Here is a 14,379-nt window from a genome sequence, read left to right on the forward strand (position 1 = left end):
TTTCCCTGAAGTGGCAGCTTCTCACCCTCATTGTCCGTCCTGCTGCTTAGGACATGAATGTGACAGCTGGAGCTCCATCTCGACCGGGGGTTGATCTCAGGTATGGAGGCTGCATGTGTTGGGACTCCAGGATAGAAGGAGCAGGGGTCCCTGAGGACTCCACGGAACAGATTCATCACACTAGCTCTGTACTTCCTATCCCTGGGTCTTAACATGAGGGAGAGAGAAAGAAATTCCCATCTTCTTTAATCCTCTGGTATTTTGTGTTTAATCATGACCAACAGCCAAATATAATTTTAACTAATACAGTTCCCAAGACTCTAAAGATAGGCTATTGGTCTTTATGACAGGCAGTAGAGAAGAAAATTGGGGGCAGGGATATTAGGAAAAGTGGCTGAGAGAGAAAGTTGTCTAATCGACTATCATTAAATGGCTTCCCATTCTGCCTGTGGGTAGAGTTAGCTCCTGTCTGTTCCGGGTAAGTGTGCACATTACTGTATTTCTGTGTAAACACCCCACAACCCTATGACTAGAATAGACCATAGGAGGTGACATGGTGCACTTCTTTTCTTTAATACAAAACACAAGGTCATCATGCCCAAGTTAAGAGAATCTCTGTTATTTTGAGAAAATCTGTAGGAAAGCATACACTCTATGAGGAAAGTTGAATCTTGGCAGTTTCTATTTGGCCCAGAATTTTGGGTGAGAGGGCCTCTCCCAAAGACTTTTGCCTCCCAGGCCTCTAGTGCCCTTATGTTGCAGTTCAGCCTTGCCTGGTGTGGCTCCAGAGGGCAGGCTCAGAACCACAGCCTTTCTCTGATGGGATCGTGACTTTTCCAGCTGCTTCTAACATTACCCAGAATTACATAGGGAGGAACAGAAAGTGACATCAGGTTACGGTGAAAGACACTATGAAGGTATGACTGAGCAAGCCACAGAAGTACTGCTGGACCCCTAGGCTGCCAAGAAGAAAGGAAGAGGGCACAACAGGGTAGGGTGAGTAGAGGGAGACAGTCCAGCACCCTCCGGAAAAAGAGAACCAGCCACAGCCCACAGAAGTCAACTGCTCAGGAAACACCCAAAGTGCATGAGTGTGTTCCCCTAAGAGGACTGGACACGGTGCAGGTAGGCTGCGGGGCAACCAGAAGCCGGAATGTCAACACCACCTGCGTTTGTTCCTTCTTCCTCGGTAGGTAAATCCTTTGACATTTACTCTACTTGGTGGCTGGGTCTCTGCCAGCATAATCTTGGCCAGTATTTTGACAGTTCCAAGATCTCCACTGATTGCAAATCTCATTTTCTCCTGGGAAACTGGCAGGAGCAGTGGAGTGGGAGGTGCAGCAAGGGGTGAGGGTGCAGGAATAATCAGAGGGAAAATAAGTCTACGATGTATCTCCCATCTCCTAAATGTCCCCACAGCGTATTTGTGTATATCCACAGAATAAAAAGTCTAGAAGGATAGATATCAAATGTTAATAATACTATTGTTATATTTGGGTAGTAAAATAATGGCTGGTTTTTATTTTCTTCCTTGAGCTTTTCTACATTTCCCAAATTTTCTATGATAAATACATGTCACTATTGTCAACAGAAAATGTTTGTGTTTTAAATGTTCTATTGAATTTGATGAGGGAAACCAGAAAGGAGTGCTTTCTGTTTCCCTGAACTTCTTGCACATTGGAACTAGTGTATACAACAGCCCTTTTGGGAGGGCACACCAGGTCCTCATTCTATCTCTGGAAATGGAGGGGAGCAGTAACGCTGATGGGGAAAAGCAGCTGCTCCCTTCTCTTCTCCTCCGTGTGGCCAGTAAGAAGAAGCAAAAGAAGAGGCAAAGGATATAGTGTTTTCTGCCACCGCAGCGCTCCATAAAGAACAGTGACCAAATTAAACCATAGCTTTAGAAATATGATGGTCAATAGTAGTACTTAATGTCTGTACATAAACAGCCATTTTAGTAAACAGGTGTTTTCTTGGGCAATGGCATTGGATACGAGTGACTTGATATAATACACGTTTGGGAGGTTTGGGCGGATCCACACAGGGCTGGCTGGTCTATGCCTTCTGATTAGGACTACAGTTAAATTATTTTTAAGTTTTTTCAAAAGGATATCCAAAAAAAAATGCAGTCCTTTAGGACCAGAATTCTCTTTCTAGTTATAAATTATCTTCAATTAACAATGATAAGAAAATTTAATATTTTTAAAAGCTTTTATTTATTTATTTGAGAGAGAAATAGCAAGACAGAATGAGCGGGGGGGGGGGGGTGAGAAGGAGGCTCCCCACTGAGCAGGGAACCTGACGCAAGGCTTGATCCCAGGATCCTAGGATCATGACCTGAGCTGAAGACAGACACTTAACTGATTGAGCCACCCAGGTGCCCATAGAAAATTTGATATGTTTTCTTTATCCTCCAAACCCAGATTTTTAAGTGAATCTGGAAAAAGAATTGTGTATAAAGAAAAGAGTAGCCAGCCTTACACGCCAATGGTAAATAAATGGCCGATTCAAACTGCGATAGAAACATTACAAACATTATCAATGTTCAGACAAACATATCCAATGTTAAAATGTGAAGAATCAGGTTCTCTCATAAGTTGCTGGTTGGGGGAAAAACCCTTTAACCATATCTATGGAAAATTTTGAATGTGTACGTCAGTGACCCAGAAAATCCACTTCTAAATATCTAAAGAAACACAGGTGTGCACAAGGAGGCAGTACAAGAAAGTTCAGTAGGAATGGTTTCTAATGGGGTAAAAAAATGGCAACAAGTATCCACAAGGAGGTATCTGTGTGATCTCTAGTATATAATACAATATAACGCTGCCATGAAAAAGAACAACAGAGACAGATCTCTAAGACATATTGTTGGGTGAAAAAAGCAAGTTAATGAAGGTATCCATAGAGTATGACAGATCATTTATATAGAAACTAAAACACAAAATTATACCATATATATATATATATATATATATATATATATATATATATATATAAAATGAGGACATATGTTTGAATGTAAATGTATTGAAAAGGCTGAAGCAATAACAGTGTTTATCCCTGAGGAAGTGGAATGGGGACCAGTATTAGAATTCCCATTAGGTAAAGTTAAAGCATTAACTTTTCAGTGATGTTTCAATTTTTAACAAGGAGAAGATGTTTATGTATTATTTCTGCAGTTTAAAATTAATTTCTAACAACTTCTTAAGAAGAAAAATGGTCACTTTACAGTGCAAAAACCTAACAAACACACTTAACCACATATCAAGCTTAACATCCCCAGTACTAAATCATGTTGATAGCGTCTGGCCCAGGTATGAGGTGATAAGGGTACTTCACGTCTGGGGTGTCCTTCCTCCAAACCTATAACCCCAGGGTAACCACAAGAAGACCATCAGACAAATTCAAGTTAAGGAATGTTCTACAGGTTGCCTGGCCAGTACTCCCAAAGACCATCAAGGAAAGCCTGAGAAGCTGGCACAGGCCTGAGGCAACTGGGAAACATGACAATCAAAGACACCGTGGTACCCTGAAGCACAAAATAGACATTAATGGAAAAACCAGTGAATTCTAAATATAGTCTAGTTTAGATATCAGTAATGTACCAGTGCTGGTTCCTTGGGTGTGACAAAGTAATATAAGATGTTAATAATAGGAGAAATCTGACCGGGGATTCCCAGGAACGCTTTGTACTATCTTTGTAACTTTTCTGTAAATCTAAAACTACTCTGAAATAAAACATTCATTTTCTAAAAAAAAAAAAAAAAAAAAAAAAACCACCTCCCTAGAGAAAGGCTACTGGTGAATAGTATTCACTGAAAACTGATCAGAAACTGTCCTGAAGTTGTGCTATATTCTTTCGAGCTGTCAAAACGGGCAGTCCTATGAGGTTTGCTTTCCTTCATGCAGAAGGCCCTTAAGAAAGTTATTTTTCATGGTGTATGGACTGTCCCTTGCCAACTTCAGAATCAGAATGCTGACCAGCGTATAGATGCTAAAATTCATACTTGACTGCTACATGCTTGCAAAATAGTCACAGAGCTTTAAAATTCATCCCCACATTCCTGTGACTCCTCCCATCTGTCACCTTTAACTTCATCCTACTCTCCCCTAACTGGTATTCAACATTCAGAATGGCTTTCAGATACTGTATAAAGGGCCTCGACCAGAGCAGAAATACGTAAGGAGGTCACAAAGTAACACCCACGGAAAATGTGTGGGAAAGTAGAAAACCATGGATCGTTGCCTCAGGATTTTCTTTCTCAAACGCCGTGCTACTTTCTGTTCCTGTCTTGGAAAGCTCTTCTCTAGCATGGCTGACTCCTTCTCATTCATCAAATGTCAGCTCAGATGTCCCCAACTCTGAAAGAGCTTGGTCCATCTATCAGAAGGTGCTCCTCTCTCTATCCCACAGCCCCCTCGTCCTGTGGTTTTCCGCATGGCACCCACAAGTTAGAGATGTAGATTAGCTCTTTTGTTCACCTGTTTATCGCATGTTTCATTCCCTGAGCAGCACAGTTCCTGGCACAAAGGTAGCATCCATGTAATAATCACTGAATGAATGAATGAATGAATGAATGAATGAATGAACAGGAAACTTGCATGACACTAACATGCAGGGTAATTTGTGTGTGTTATATGTCTCCCCTTAGGCTCCACCTCTGCAATCTATAGGTGTTCTAAGTCTCTTCAGTGTCTATTTACCATAAATCAACTTGAAAATAGGTGCTCACATTTTTCTCCTTTTGGTCAATTCCAAGAACAACATTTATAAGTCAGTAAATAGTCAGAGGAAGTGGTTTTCTTTCTTTTCCTTTTGTTTGCTTTTCTTTTGTTTACTTTTCTTTTCTTTTCTTTCCCCCTCCAATTTAACATTGGGCAACTGCATTCAAAACAGACTTTGGTGAAAGCAGAGACTGCATTTCGTCATACCCTGACTTTCCACCTCATGTGCAAATGGAGGGGAGCAGTAACAGAGAATGACAGGAAATGTTAGTTCTCTCCCCTGTGTGGCTGGGCTCCCTGCTCACACTGTGGCTCTTAGTGTTTTCTGCCTTTCAACAGAAAACTGAGTCACCATCTCTTGCTCTTGCCTGCACTTTCTGCTTTTCCTTGGTAACCTCCTTCGTCCCCTAAGTCCCCATGGGCATTGCTACAATTCTGGTCTGCTGGTCCAGCCAGACCCTGGACCATCACTTCTCCATGACTTCAAACATGAAGCTCTTCACCTCTGACTCCTTCTTCCTTTGCCTCCTACCTCTCCCTTATTCATATTCACATCTTTTTACCCTTGTCTGGCTCTCCAGGAATTTAATTGCCCCTATTCTCTCAGTCAAGGAGGAAAACAGATTTGTGGTAGCCCTCAAATGTTAAAACCAGAATCTGAGGTAAAGGAGGATATATCAGGATCAAGAGCTAGACTGTCAAGGATCTTAGGAGCAGAGGTCTTATTTAGTGATAAGGGCTGACTCTATCTTTGACCTCCTCCCTTCTTTCCTACTCCCTACCTCCTTCCCCTTAAGTTTGGTTCAAGAAGCAAAAGAGCTGGATGTTTTTAAATGTCCCCTTGTGAAATACAAATCAAAACCACAATGAGATACCACCTCACACCAGTCAGAATGGCTAAAATTAACTAGTCAGGAAACGACAGATATTGGCGAGGATGCAGAGAAAGGGGAACCCTCTTACACTGTTGGTGGGAATGCAAACTGGTGCAGCCACTCTGGAAAACAGTATGGAGGTTCCTCAAAAGGTTGAAGATAGAACTACCCTATGACCAAGCAAACGCACTACTGGGTATTTACCCCAAAGATACAAATCTAGTGATCTGAAGGGGCACCTACACGCCAATGTTTATAGCAGCAATGTCCACAATAGCTAAAATATGGAAAGAGCCCAGATGTCCATTGACAGAGGAATGGATAAAGATGTGGTATATATACACAATGGAATATGACTCAGCCACCAAAAAATGAAATCTTGCCATTTGCAACGATGTGGATGGAACTAGAGGGTGTTATGCTAAGCGAAATAAGTCAATCAGAGAAAGACAATTATCATACGATCTCACTCATATGTGGAATTTAAGAAAGAAACAAAACAGAGGATCATAGGGGAAGAGAGGAAAAAATAAAAGACGAAATCAGAGAGGGAGACAAATGTTAAGACTCTTAATCATTGGAAACAAACTGAGGGTTGCTGTAGGGGAGGTGCATGAGGGGATGGGGTAACTGGGTGATAGACATTAAGGAGGTCATGTGATGTAATGAGCTCTGAGTATTATATAAGACTGATGAATCACAGACCTGTACCTCTGAAACCAATAATACATTATATGTTAATTAATTGAATTTAAATAAAGAATGTTAAAAAAAAAAACATACCCCCTTGTTAGTGTAAGGTCTTCCTGGTGACACATGGGATAAGAAAAATGTACTATTTTCTTAACTCTGGCAGGATGTTAGCTGAGGAAGGTGACTGGTAGTTGCAGGCCCTGTCAGGGAATTCAGAGGCCAGGGAGATCCATGCCTGGATATGCTGTATCTGTTCCTGATCTCTTTGGCCAACTCATTTTTTATTAGATTCTCTAGATACTTATCTTAACAGGTTGATAAGTTATAGAAGTTGTGGTGTGTGTGTGTGTGTGTGTGTGTTTGTGTGTACACATGCATGCATTTATGTGTTTGCTTCCAGCCAATCTGTAACTCATTTAGGTTTCACTTTCTCCCCTACCCAGCCTGGGATGATGGACCATGAGAGTGCTTCTCTCTCTAGCATTCTACTAAACTTCTCCATTACCTTCAACTTTATGTATAATTTCTACAATTATCTTTAGGGGTGAAAATAATAGGATTATTATGCAGATTGGGCTCACTAAAAGTCATGCCCTCTTACTTCAGCTGGGCCCTCTGGCTACATGGTCATCCTTTTATTCTTTTCTCATTGGGGGCCCTGTGGCCCACCTCCTCACAGGTCACTTTCACCTTCCATCTCACTAATGCAGACATCCTCCCCTTTTCTCCTCTCTCTCTGTGACAACCAGGGTCACTTACAAGCTACCACATCTTATCCTTTTGTACCTGACAATTCTATGTATCTTGTTCACCTCAAGGGAAGTGATGCCATTCTCCCTTTCTCAAAATTACTCCTTCAACTGGTTTCTTCCTCCCAACCTGTCCTCTTTCACTAGGGTCATCTGTTTCTCAAATTTACCCTTTCATATCTTCCATCTCTTCTTCTCCACTGCTCATTCCTCCCAGACCATAAACATATTGAGTCTTCCCATCTTAAATAAGCAAAGGAAATAAAACTCTTCCTTACAGCAACAAACAATAGCAGATTATTAAAAAATGGTACAGTATCATTGTAAAGACAAATATCCAATAGCTTTGTATAGAAATTGCCTTTCATTGCCAAACTTCAGGCTTATCTTATGTAGTAGCTATCTACCTGGCTTCCCTGCCTCCAATCTCTCCCTCTTCCAATCCAACTAACACCTTGCTGCCACATCAATCTTCCTAAAAAATACAGCTTTGTATATATCACTTCCCTTACAGGATAAAGTACAAATTCCTTTGTCTGAAATATATGGGCATTCAAAAATTCAACTTGCTCTATCCTCCCCCTTAAAAAAAAAAACTTCTCTTCCTTATATTTCCACATGAATCTTTCACTCAACCAAACTGGCCTTGAACACTCCACACACAGTGTCTCCTCTGCATTGTTGTTCATGCTTCCCTCCTAGAATGTGCTTCCCTCTCCACCACCACTTCCCTCAGCCCCACAATTCCTTCAAACTCAGTTCAATTTCCTCTGCCTTCAAGAGGCTTTTCCCAAAAGAACCAACCCTGGGGGAACCACTTTGCCTCTAAACACTAACAATATTTAACAACTGTCCAACTCTTTTGGTGTTTAGCACAAGAATGTGCAGCTTTGCATTGGTATGTGGTGGGTAAGTATATGTCCCAGCAGCATTATCTTATATTATACCTCTTTATATCCCTCTTTTTAATTAGCATTTAATCTTTTTTATAACAAAAATAAACCTGGCTGGGTAATAAAGGTTTTATGCGGAGGGTCTCTGAAAAACTACCAAAGTAAATTTCTAAGGTCTACATTCAGGTAGTGAGTTGAACAGAAAGGCATATTGGTTATTTCTTCCTGTTGTACCTGGTAGAGGTCGATGTTGCTGTAAATACTCTCCCAGATGTGGTCATAGTTGCACTGATGCAAACCCTGGGAAGCCACGAAAGTTGGATGAGATGGAGCCAGCATGACTGTCTTTGCAGCATGGTCTTGGAGCACTTGCATTACTCGCTCAGAGCTGGAAATCTCAAGTAGAATGAGGAAAAGGAATGGTTCAGCAAAGGGTTATTCCCTTCTTCTCAGCAAGAATTTGGTCATATATACACAAATAGGAAAGAAGCCCGAGGTGGGGCTTTACTCAGTTAAAAAATAAGATCAGACTCAAACATCATGATTGCCTTTGGTATGTCCATCCATTCAACATTGTAAGTACTTAAATATACATAGCAGCTCATTTAAAATTATGTGACAACCCTCTAAACACAATAGCAGATTGTACCCCCACAAGTGTTGTGGCACCAATAAAAAGATAAACACCCATCATTTTGGGTACAAACCCTGTTTGCTATTAAGAAGCTGCCAGGAGATGGAGGAAGAGAAAACTGGGTAGAATGAGGAAAGCACAGGCTTTGTAAGGACGCAAGCCTGGGCTCATATCTCTGCTGGAATCCTGACTTCACTACACAGAGCAGGAAAAATCAACCTAACAAGAACACTAATGATGTCTCCCAGGATTGTTGCAAGAATGCCTGGCATGTAGTAGGTACTAAATAAATGTTCCTTCTCCTCTTCTGGAAGTAAAGGATCAAATAATAGTCCCAGAGTTGAATTTCAATGGCAGTGATACATGTATTATGGTATTTCAGCCATTTTAATATCACAAGGAACTTCAATTATCATTTAGTCCAATCCCTAACAAAACCCAATGGCATTTTTTGCAGAAGTAGAAAAATCCATCCTAAAGTTCATATGAAATCTCAAAGGACGCCAAATAACCAATGTAATTTTGAAAAAGAAGAACAAAATTGAAGGACTCACACTTTCTGATTTCAAGCCATATTACAAAGCTACAGTTATCAAAATGGTGTGGTCCTGGAATAAATTGGGCATCTAGACCAACAGAACAGAATAGAGAGACTAGAAATAAACCCTCGAGTATATGGTCAAATGATCTTAGGCAAGGATGTCAACACCATTCAACAGAGAAGGAACAGTCTCTTCAACAAATGATTCTAAAGAAAACAGGATATCCACATGCAAAATAATGAAGTTAAACTTTTATTGTACACCATACACAAAAAATTAACTCATAATGGATTAAAGATCTAAACAGAAGACCTAACACTATAAAGCTCTTAGACAAAAATAGGGGGAAATCTTCATAACATTGAATTTGGCAATGATTTATTGGATATGACACCAAAAGCGCAGGGGAAAAAAAAGCAAAAATAGATAAATGTGACTACATAAAACTTTAAAACTTCAGTGCATCAAATATACAATTAACAGAGTGAAAAGACAACCCATAGAATGATGTAATATATTTGCAAATTATACATCTGATAGGGGGTTAATATCCAGAATATATAAAGAACTAGAGCTCAACAACAACAATAAAAATCTAATAACCGAATTAAAAAATGGGCAAAGGACTTCTATGGACATTTTTCCAAATATGATATACAAATGACTGATAAACATATGAAGAGATTCTCAAAATCACTAATCATCAGAGAAATGCAAAGCAAAACCAAAATGAGATTATCACCTCATCCATTAGGATGGCTAATAAAAAGAAGAAGAAGGAGGGGGAAGGAAGGAAGGAAGGAAGGAAGGAAGGAAGGAAGGAAGGAAGGAAGGAAGGAAGGAAGGAAATAACAAGGACTGGTGAGAGTTCAGGGAAATTGGAACCCTTGTGCACTGTTGGTAGTATTGTCAAGTGCTGCAACTGCTATGGAAAATAGTATGGAAATTCCTCAAAAAATTAAAACAGAATTACCTTATGATCCAGCAATTCTATTTCTGGGTTTATATCCAAAAGAATCAAAGGAAGGATCTCAAAAAAGTATTTACATATCCATGTTCACAGCAGCATTATTCACAGTAGCCATGAGGTGGAAGGACCCAAACGTCCATCAACAAATAAATAGATTTATTTTAAAAGTGGTGAATATACACAAGGGAATATTATTCAGCCTTAAAAAGGAAGGAAATTCTGATATATCCTACAACATGGGTGAAACTGGCTGGGTAAAATAAGCCAGTCATAAAAAGACAAATACTGTCTGCTTTCACTAATAGGTGGTACCTGAGTAGTCAAACTCACAGAGACAAAATTAGAATGGTTGTCACCAGGGACTAGAGGGAGGGAAGAATGAGGAGTTATTGTTTGATGGGTAAATAGTTTCAGTTTGCTGGATGAACAGTTCTGGGATTTACTTAATGCCACTGAACTGTACAGTTAAAAATAGTTAAAATAGTAAATTTCATGTTCAGTGTATTTTGCCACCATTTAAGAAAAGAGGGGAAAAATAGTATAAAGAGGTCCCATGTACTCTTCACTCCATTTCCCCTGATGTTAACATCTTGCAAAACCATAGTACAGTATCACAACCTGGATATTGACTTTGATCCAGTCAACTTATAGAAGAGATCCATCACCACAAGGATCCCTCATGTTACTCTTTTATAGCCCTACTCCCTTCCCTTCCTCACCAGTCTCCCCTTAACCCCTACAATCCACGAATCTGTCTTCATTTCTCTACTTGGTCATTTCAAGAGCATTGTATAAATGAATGCATATAGTTTTTATGGGACTGACTTTTTTTCACTCATATAGTTCTCTGGAGATTCATCCAGGTTCTTGAGTGTATCACTAGTTTGTTCTTTTTTTGCAGCTGACTGGTATTCCACGGTATGGGATGTACCACAACTAGTTTATTTACCCACTGGAAGACATCTGTGTTGTTTCCAGTTTTTGGCTATTGTGAATAAAGCTGGTAAAATGTTCATGAAAACAAAAAGGAGAGGAAATTTGGTCACATGCTACCACATGGATGAATCTTGAGGACATTGTCCTACGTGAAACAAGCCAGTCAAAAAAGACTAATATTGTATGAGTCCACTTTCATGAGGTATATAAAGGTAGTTGAATTCAGAAACATAAAGTAGAATGGTGGTTTCTAGGGGCTGTGGGGAGGAGGAAGTAGGGAATTGTTGTTTTATAAGTACAGAGTTTCAGTTTGGCAAGATGAAAAAGTTCCAGTAGATCTGTTTCACGACAGTGTGAATACACTGAACACCACGAAACTGCACTTAAAATTATTAAGATGAGAAATTGTAACCCATGTGCTTTTTACCACAATAAAAATAAGATAATTTCATCCAGTATTTTTGTTTCACAGATGAGGAAACAAACTCAAGGAGGTTGTGCGTTAGACCAATATCACACAGAGACTTAGTGCCAAAGCTGGAACAATTGTTACTTTCTATTGAAAATTAACAGTATTATAAAATTTGGGCAATTAGATTAGAAAGTTCCAAATAAAGCCTTCATGGCAAATCCATGGCTAACATTTCTTAAAAAGGAAAGAAAATTCAATTTTCTGAGAATGATTTTAGCAAGAATTTTACCTACTAGGGAATATGGTTATTTTCTTACCTTCAAAAACTTTGCTTGGAGTTGCATTAATACATCTATTCTTCTCCGTTCTTTTAGTTTGGTCAAAATCTTCTTTTGCCAAGGATCACATTTTGGCTTAATCTAGTGGACAAACATGTTCACAAAAAGTCACAACATAACAGAATGGTTCTCAATAAAAGTTGCAAGCAAAGAGATTCAAGGACCTTCTGAAATGGGATCTAGCCTTTGTGCTAGAAAGTGTGTTAGAGCATGTGAAGTCTTGGAAAAAGTCTGCATGGGTTCACAGATCCACGGAGGGAGATGGCAACAGCAGTTCCTGTTGGTGCGTGGCCTATGAGATGCATTAGCTTCATCTGGGATGACACAGCACCATCCATGAGCAGGAGGGACCCTAAATCCATCAGTGTTGGACACCACATTTGACATATAGGGCAAGAGAAGTTCTCCCACAAAGACTCGACATGTAAAATTTTACCTTACCCGTAAACAGGGCATATTTCAAAATTTAGTTTTATAGCTGTAAATACATCAACATACTTATAACTTTCAAACTTATATCTAGCTCTAAGTTCCAGTATGTGATATCCAACTATCTCCTTGATATCTATAGGTGGAAGGCAAATGTAACAATCTAGAACAGAAAGTCTGGCTTTTCCTACACCAATCACCTATTTGCTCAAGTCCCATTACTTAGGAGTAATCTTCGATTTCTCTCCTTTCCTTCCATTCATCTTTATCAAGTAAGACTTCTTTCCTACACAATATAGCTGATCCTCATTATTTATGGATTTTGTATTTGCAAATTTTTCTCACTAAAATGTAGCCATAACCCCAAAATCAATACTGGCAGATCTATCCTGGTTATTTATGGACATGCAGAGAATGGTGAAAAATTTGAATCACCCAACTCCACATCCCCAGCTGAGGTCATACAAGGAGACATTCAGTCTTCTTGTTTCAGCTCTCATTCTGTAAACAAGTGTCCTTTTTGTGGTCTAGTTAGTGACACATTTCTATATTTTTGTGTTTTTTGTTGGTGATTTCAATGTTTAAAGTGGACCCTAAGTATAGTGCTGAAGGGTTGCCTAGTGTTCCTAAGTACAAGGAGGCTATGATATGTCTTATAGAAAAAATATTTATGTTTGATAAGCTTTGGGCATGAGTTACAGTGCTTTTGGCCATAAGATCAATGTTAATGAATTAAAAGCATATATTAAAGTATCTTTAAACAGAAATACACATAAAGCAAAGTTATGCATCAATCAGTTGATGAACCTAACCTTATATTTCTCTTATGAGCAATGGTTCAGTATTTGTTAATTCAGTGTTTGTGACAATTTTATAGAACACAGCTTCCCCAAACAATGAGGATAAACTATACTTACCACTACCCCAAATCATCTTGTTTAATCTCCTTACTTGTGTATCGTTTGTGAATTGTGTATCTCAGGAACCAAGGGTCATTCCTGACACATAGTATATACTCAGTGAATATTTTTTGACTCAAAAGCTGGATTTATACAACCCAATTATATCTTTGAGTGCTATTCCTGGTTCTAGCCAAGTAGCCAAGATCACTAACAAGAAGAATGGAGTTCTGACCCAACAGAGAGTAAAGGAGTATGGGGACTTTCCACAGAAGGCAGGTCAACATGGCTAGCTTCAACACAGACCCAGGGCATGAAGGAGATGGGGGAACCTGGTGTACAAGGCCAGGGACCTACCCTTAGTCCTATGGGACAGTTTTCTTAGGACATTGAGGAGAGGGGACAATAGGAATGTGACAGACCTGGTGCTGCCAGGTTGTTTGGCCTGGGCAGAAGATACTTTGTGACAGGTGACTGTCACCACAGGTCTCCTTACCTTTATAAAGGAAATCCAGTTAGCTCTCTTTTTCAAGGCCATACCATGTCCTGCCAAACCCAAATTCTCCACTTTAGCTATCTCAGCATCATAATCTGGAAATGTTTGCATTCTCTGTTGCTCCATGAAGATGCTTTGAAACTTTTGGGAAACCTAAATAGGATTAAGAAGAGAGAAGTGGAACCCAGAAAAAGTCTCAGATTGTAGGCAATTTCAAAAACAGCTACTGATTGCCTTTGAGACAGTCTTGGAGTTAAACTAATTCATAAAACATGACTCTGTCACAGTAACAGACATTGAATATATATACCTGTGAGGCACATGTATTCAGTCGACTGATTATCATAATTGCATATGTATGTGTTACTCGTTCTGAATATCTGCTCCAAAGATTGGAAATTGTGCAATATATTTATTTATATGTATTTTGAGATGTACCCCAAATGGGAAGTAAATTTGTCCACCTTTAGAAATACATTCACTTTTTTTGGTCACCTGGTAAACTAGAAAATCTAAAGGTTAGATAAATCCTCATTCCAGAATCCTGACCAGGATGTTGCCAGAGAGAAGGTTCTAGATGCTGGGACCCGTTAAAACTCTTTAAGGTACCTCAGCCAATTCCTTCACCTCTCATTTTCAGACTGAGGCTACTAGTGCTTTCTGTGGCATAATTCCTCCTGCCAAAATGTAGGACACTTCTCCCCCCCTTCTCCAGAGTGGGCCCAGACTTCCTGAGCCTGTGGTAGTACCTTCCTCATTGCACTAGCCATACTACATCATGATTTCCT

The 14,379-nt window shown here is 39.5% G+C and overlaps 1 protein-coding gene across 1 annotated transcript in view; it reads right to left on the reverse strand.

The window, feature by feature from the left end:
* The window catches only part of LOC113264756 (uncharacterized), a 103,092-nt gene that overhangs the window by 54,581 nt on the left and 34,132 nt on the right, over window positions 1-14,379 (reverse strand). The window contains exons 10-12 of the mRNA XM_026511666.4: window positions 13,592-13,744; window positions 11,747-11,848; window positions 8,170-8,331 (exon numbers count right to left, since the gene is read on the reverse strand). Of these exons, the coding sequence (XP_026367451.3) occupies window positions 8,170-8,331; window positions 11,747-11,848; window positions 13,592-13,744 (417 nt within the window). The remainder of the gene's footprint in view (window positions 1-8,169; window positions 8,332-11,746; window positions 11,849-13,591; window positions 13,745-14,379) is intronic.

This window comes from Ursus arctos, unplaced genomic scaffold, assembly GCF_023065955.2.
Source record: "Ursus arctos isolate Adak ecotype North America unplaced genomic scaffold, UrsArc2.0 scaffold_13, whole genome shotgun sequence".
NCBI lineage: Eukaryota > Metazoa > Chordata > Mammalia > Carnivora > Ursidae > Ursus > Ursus arctos.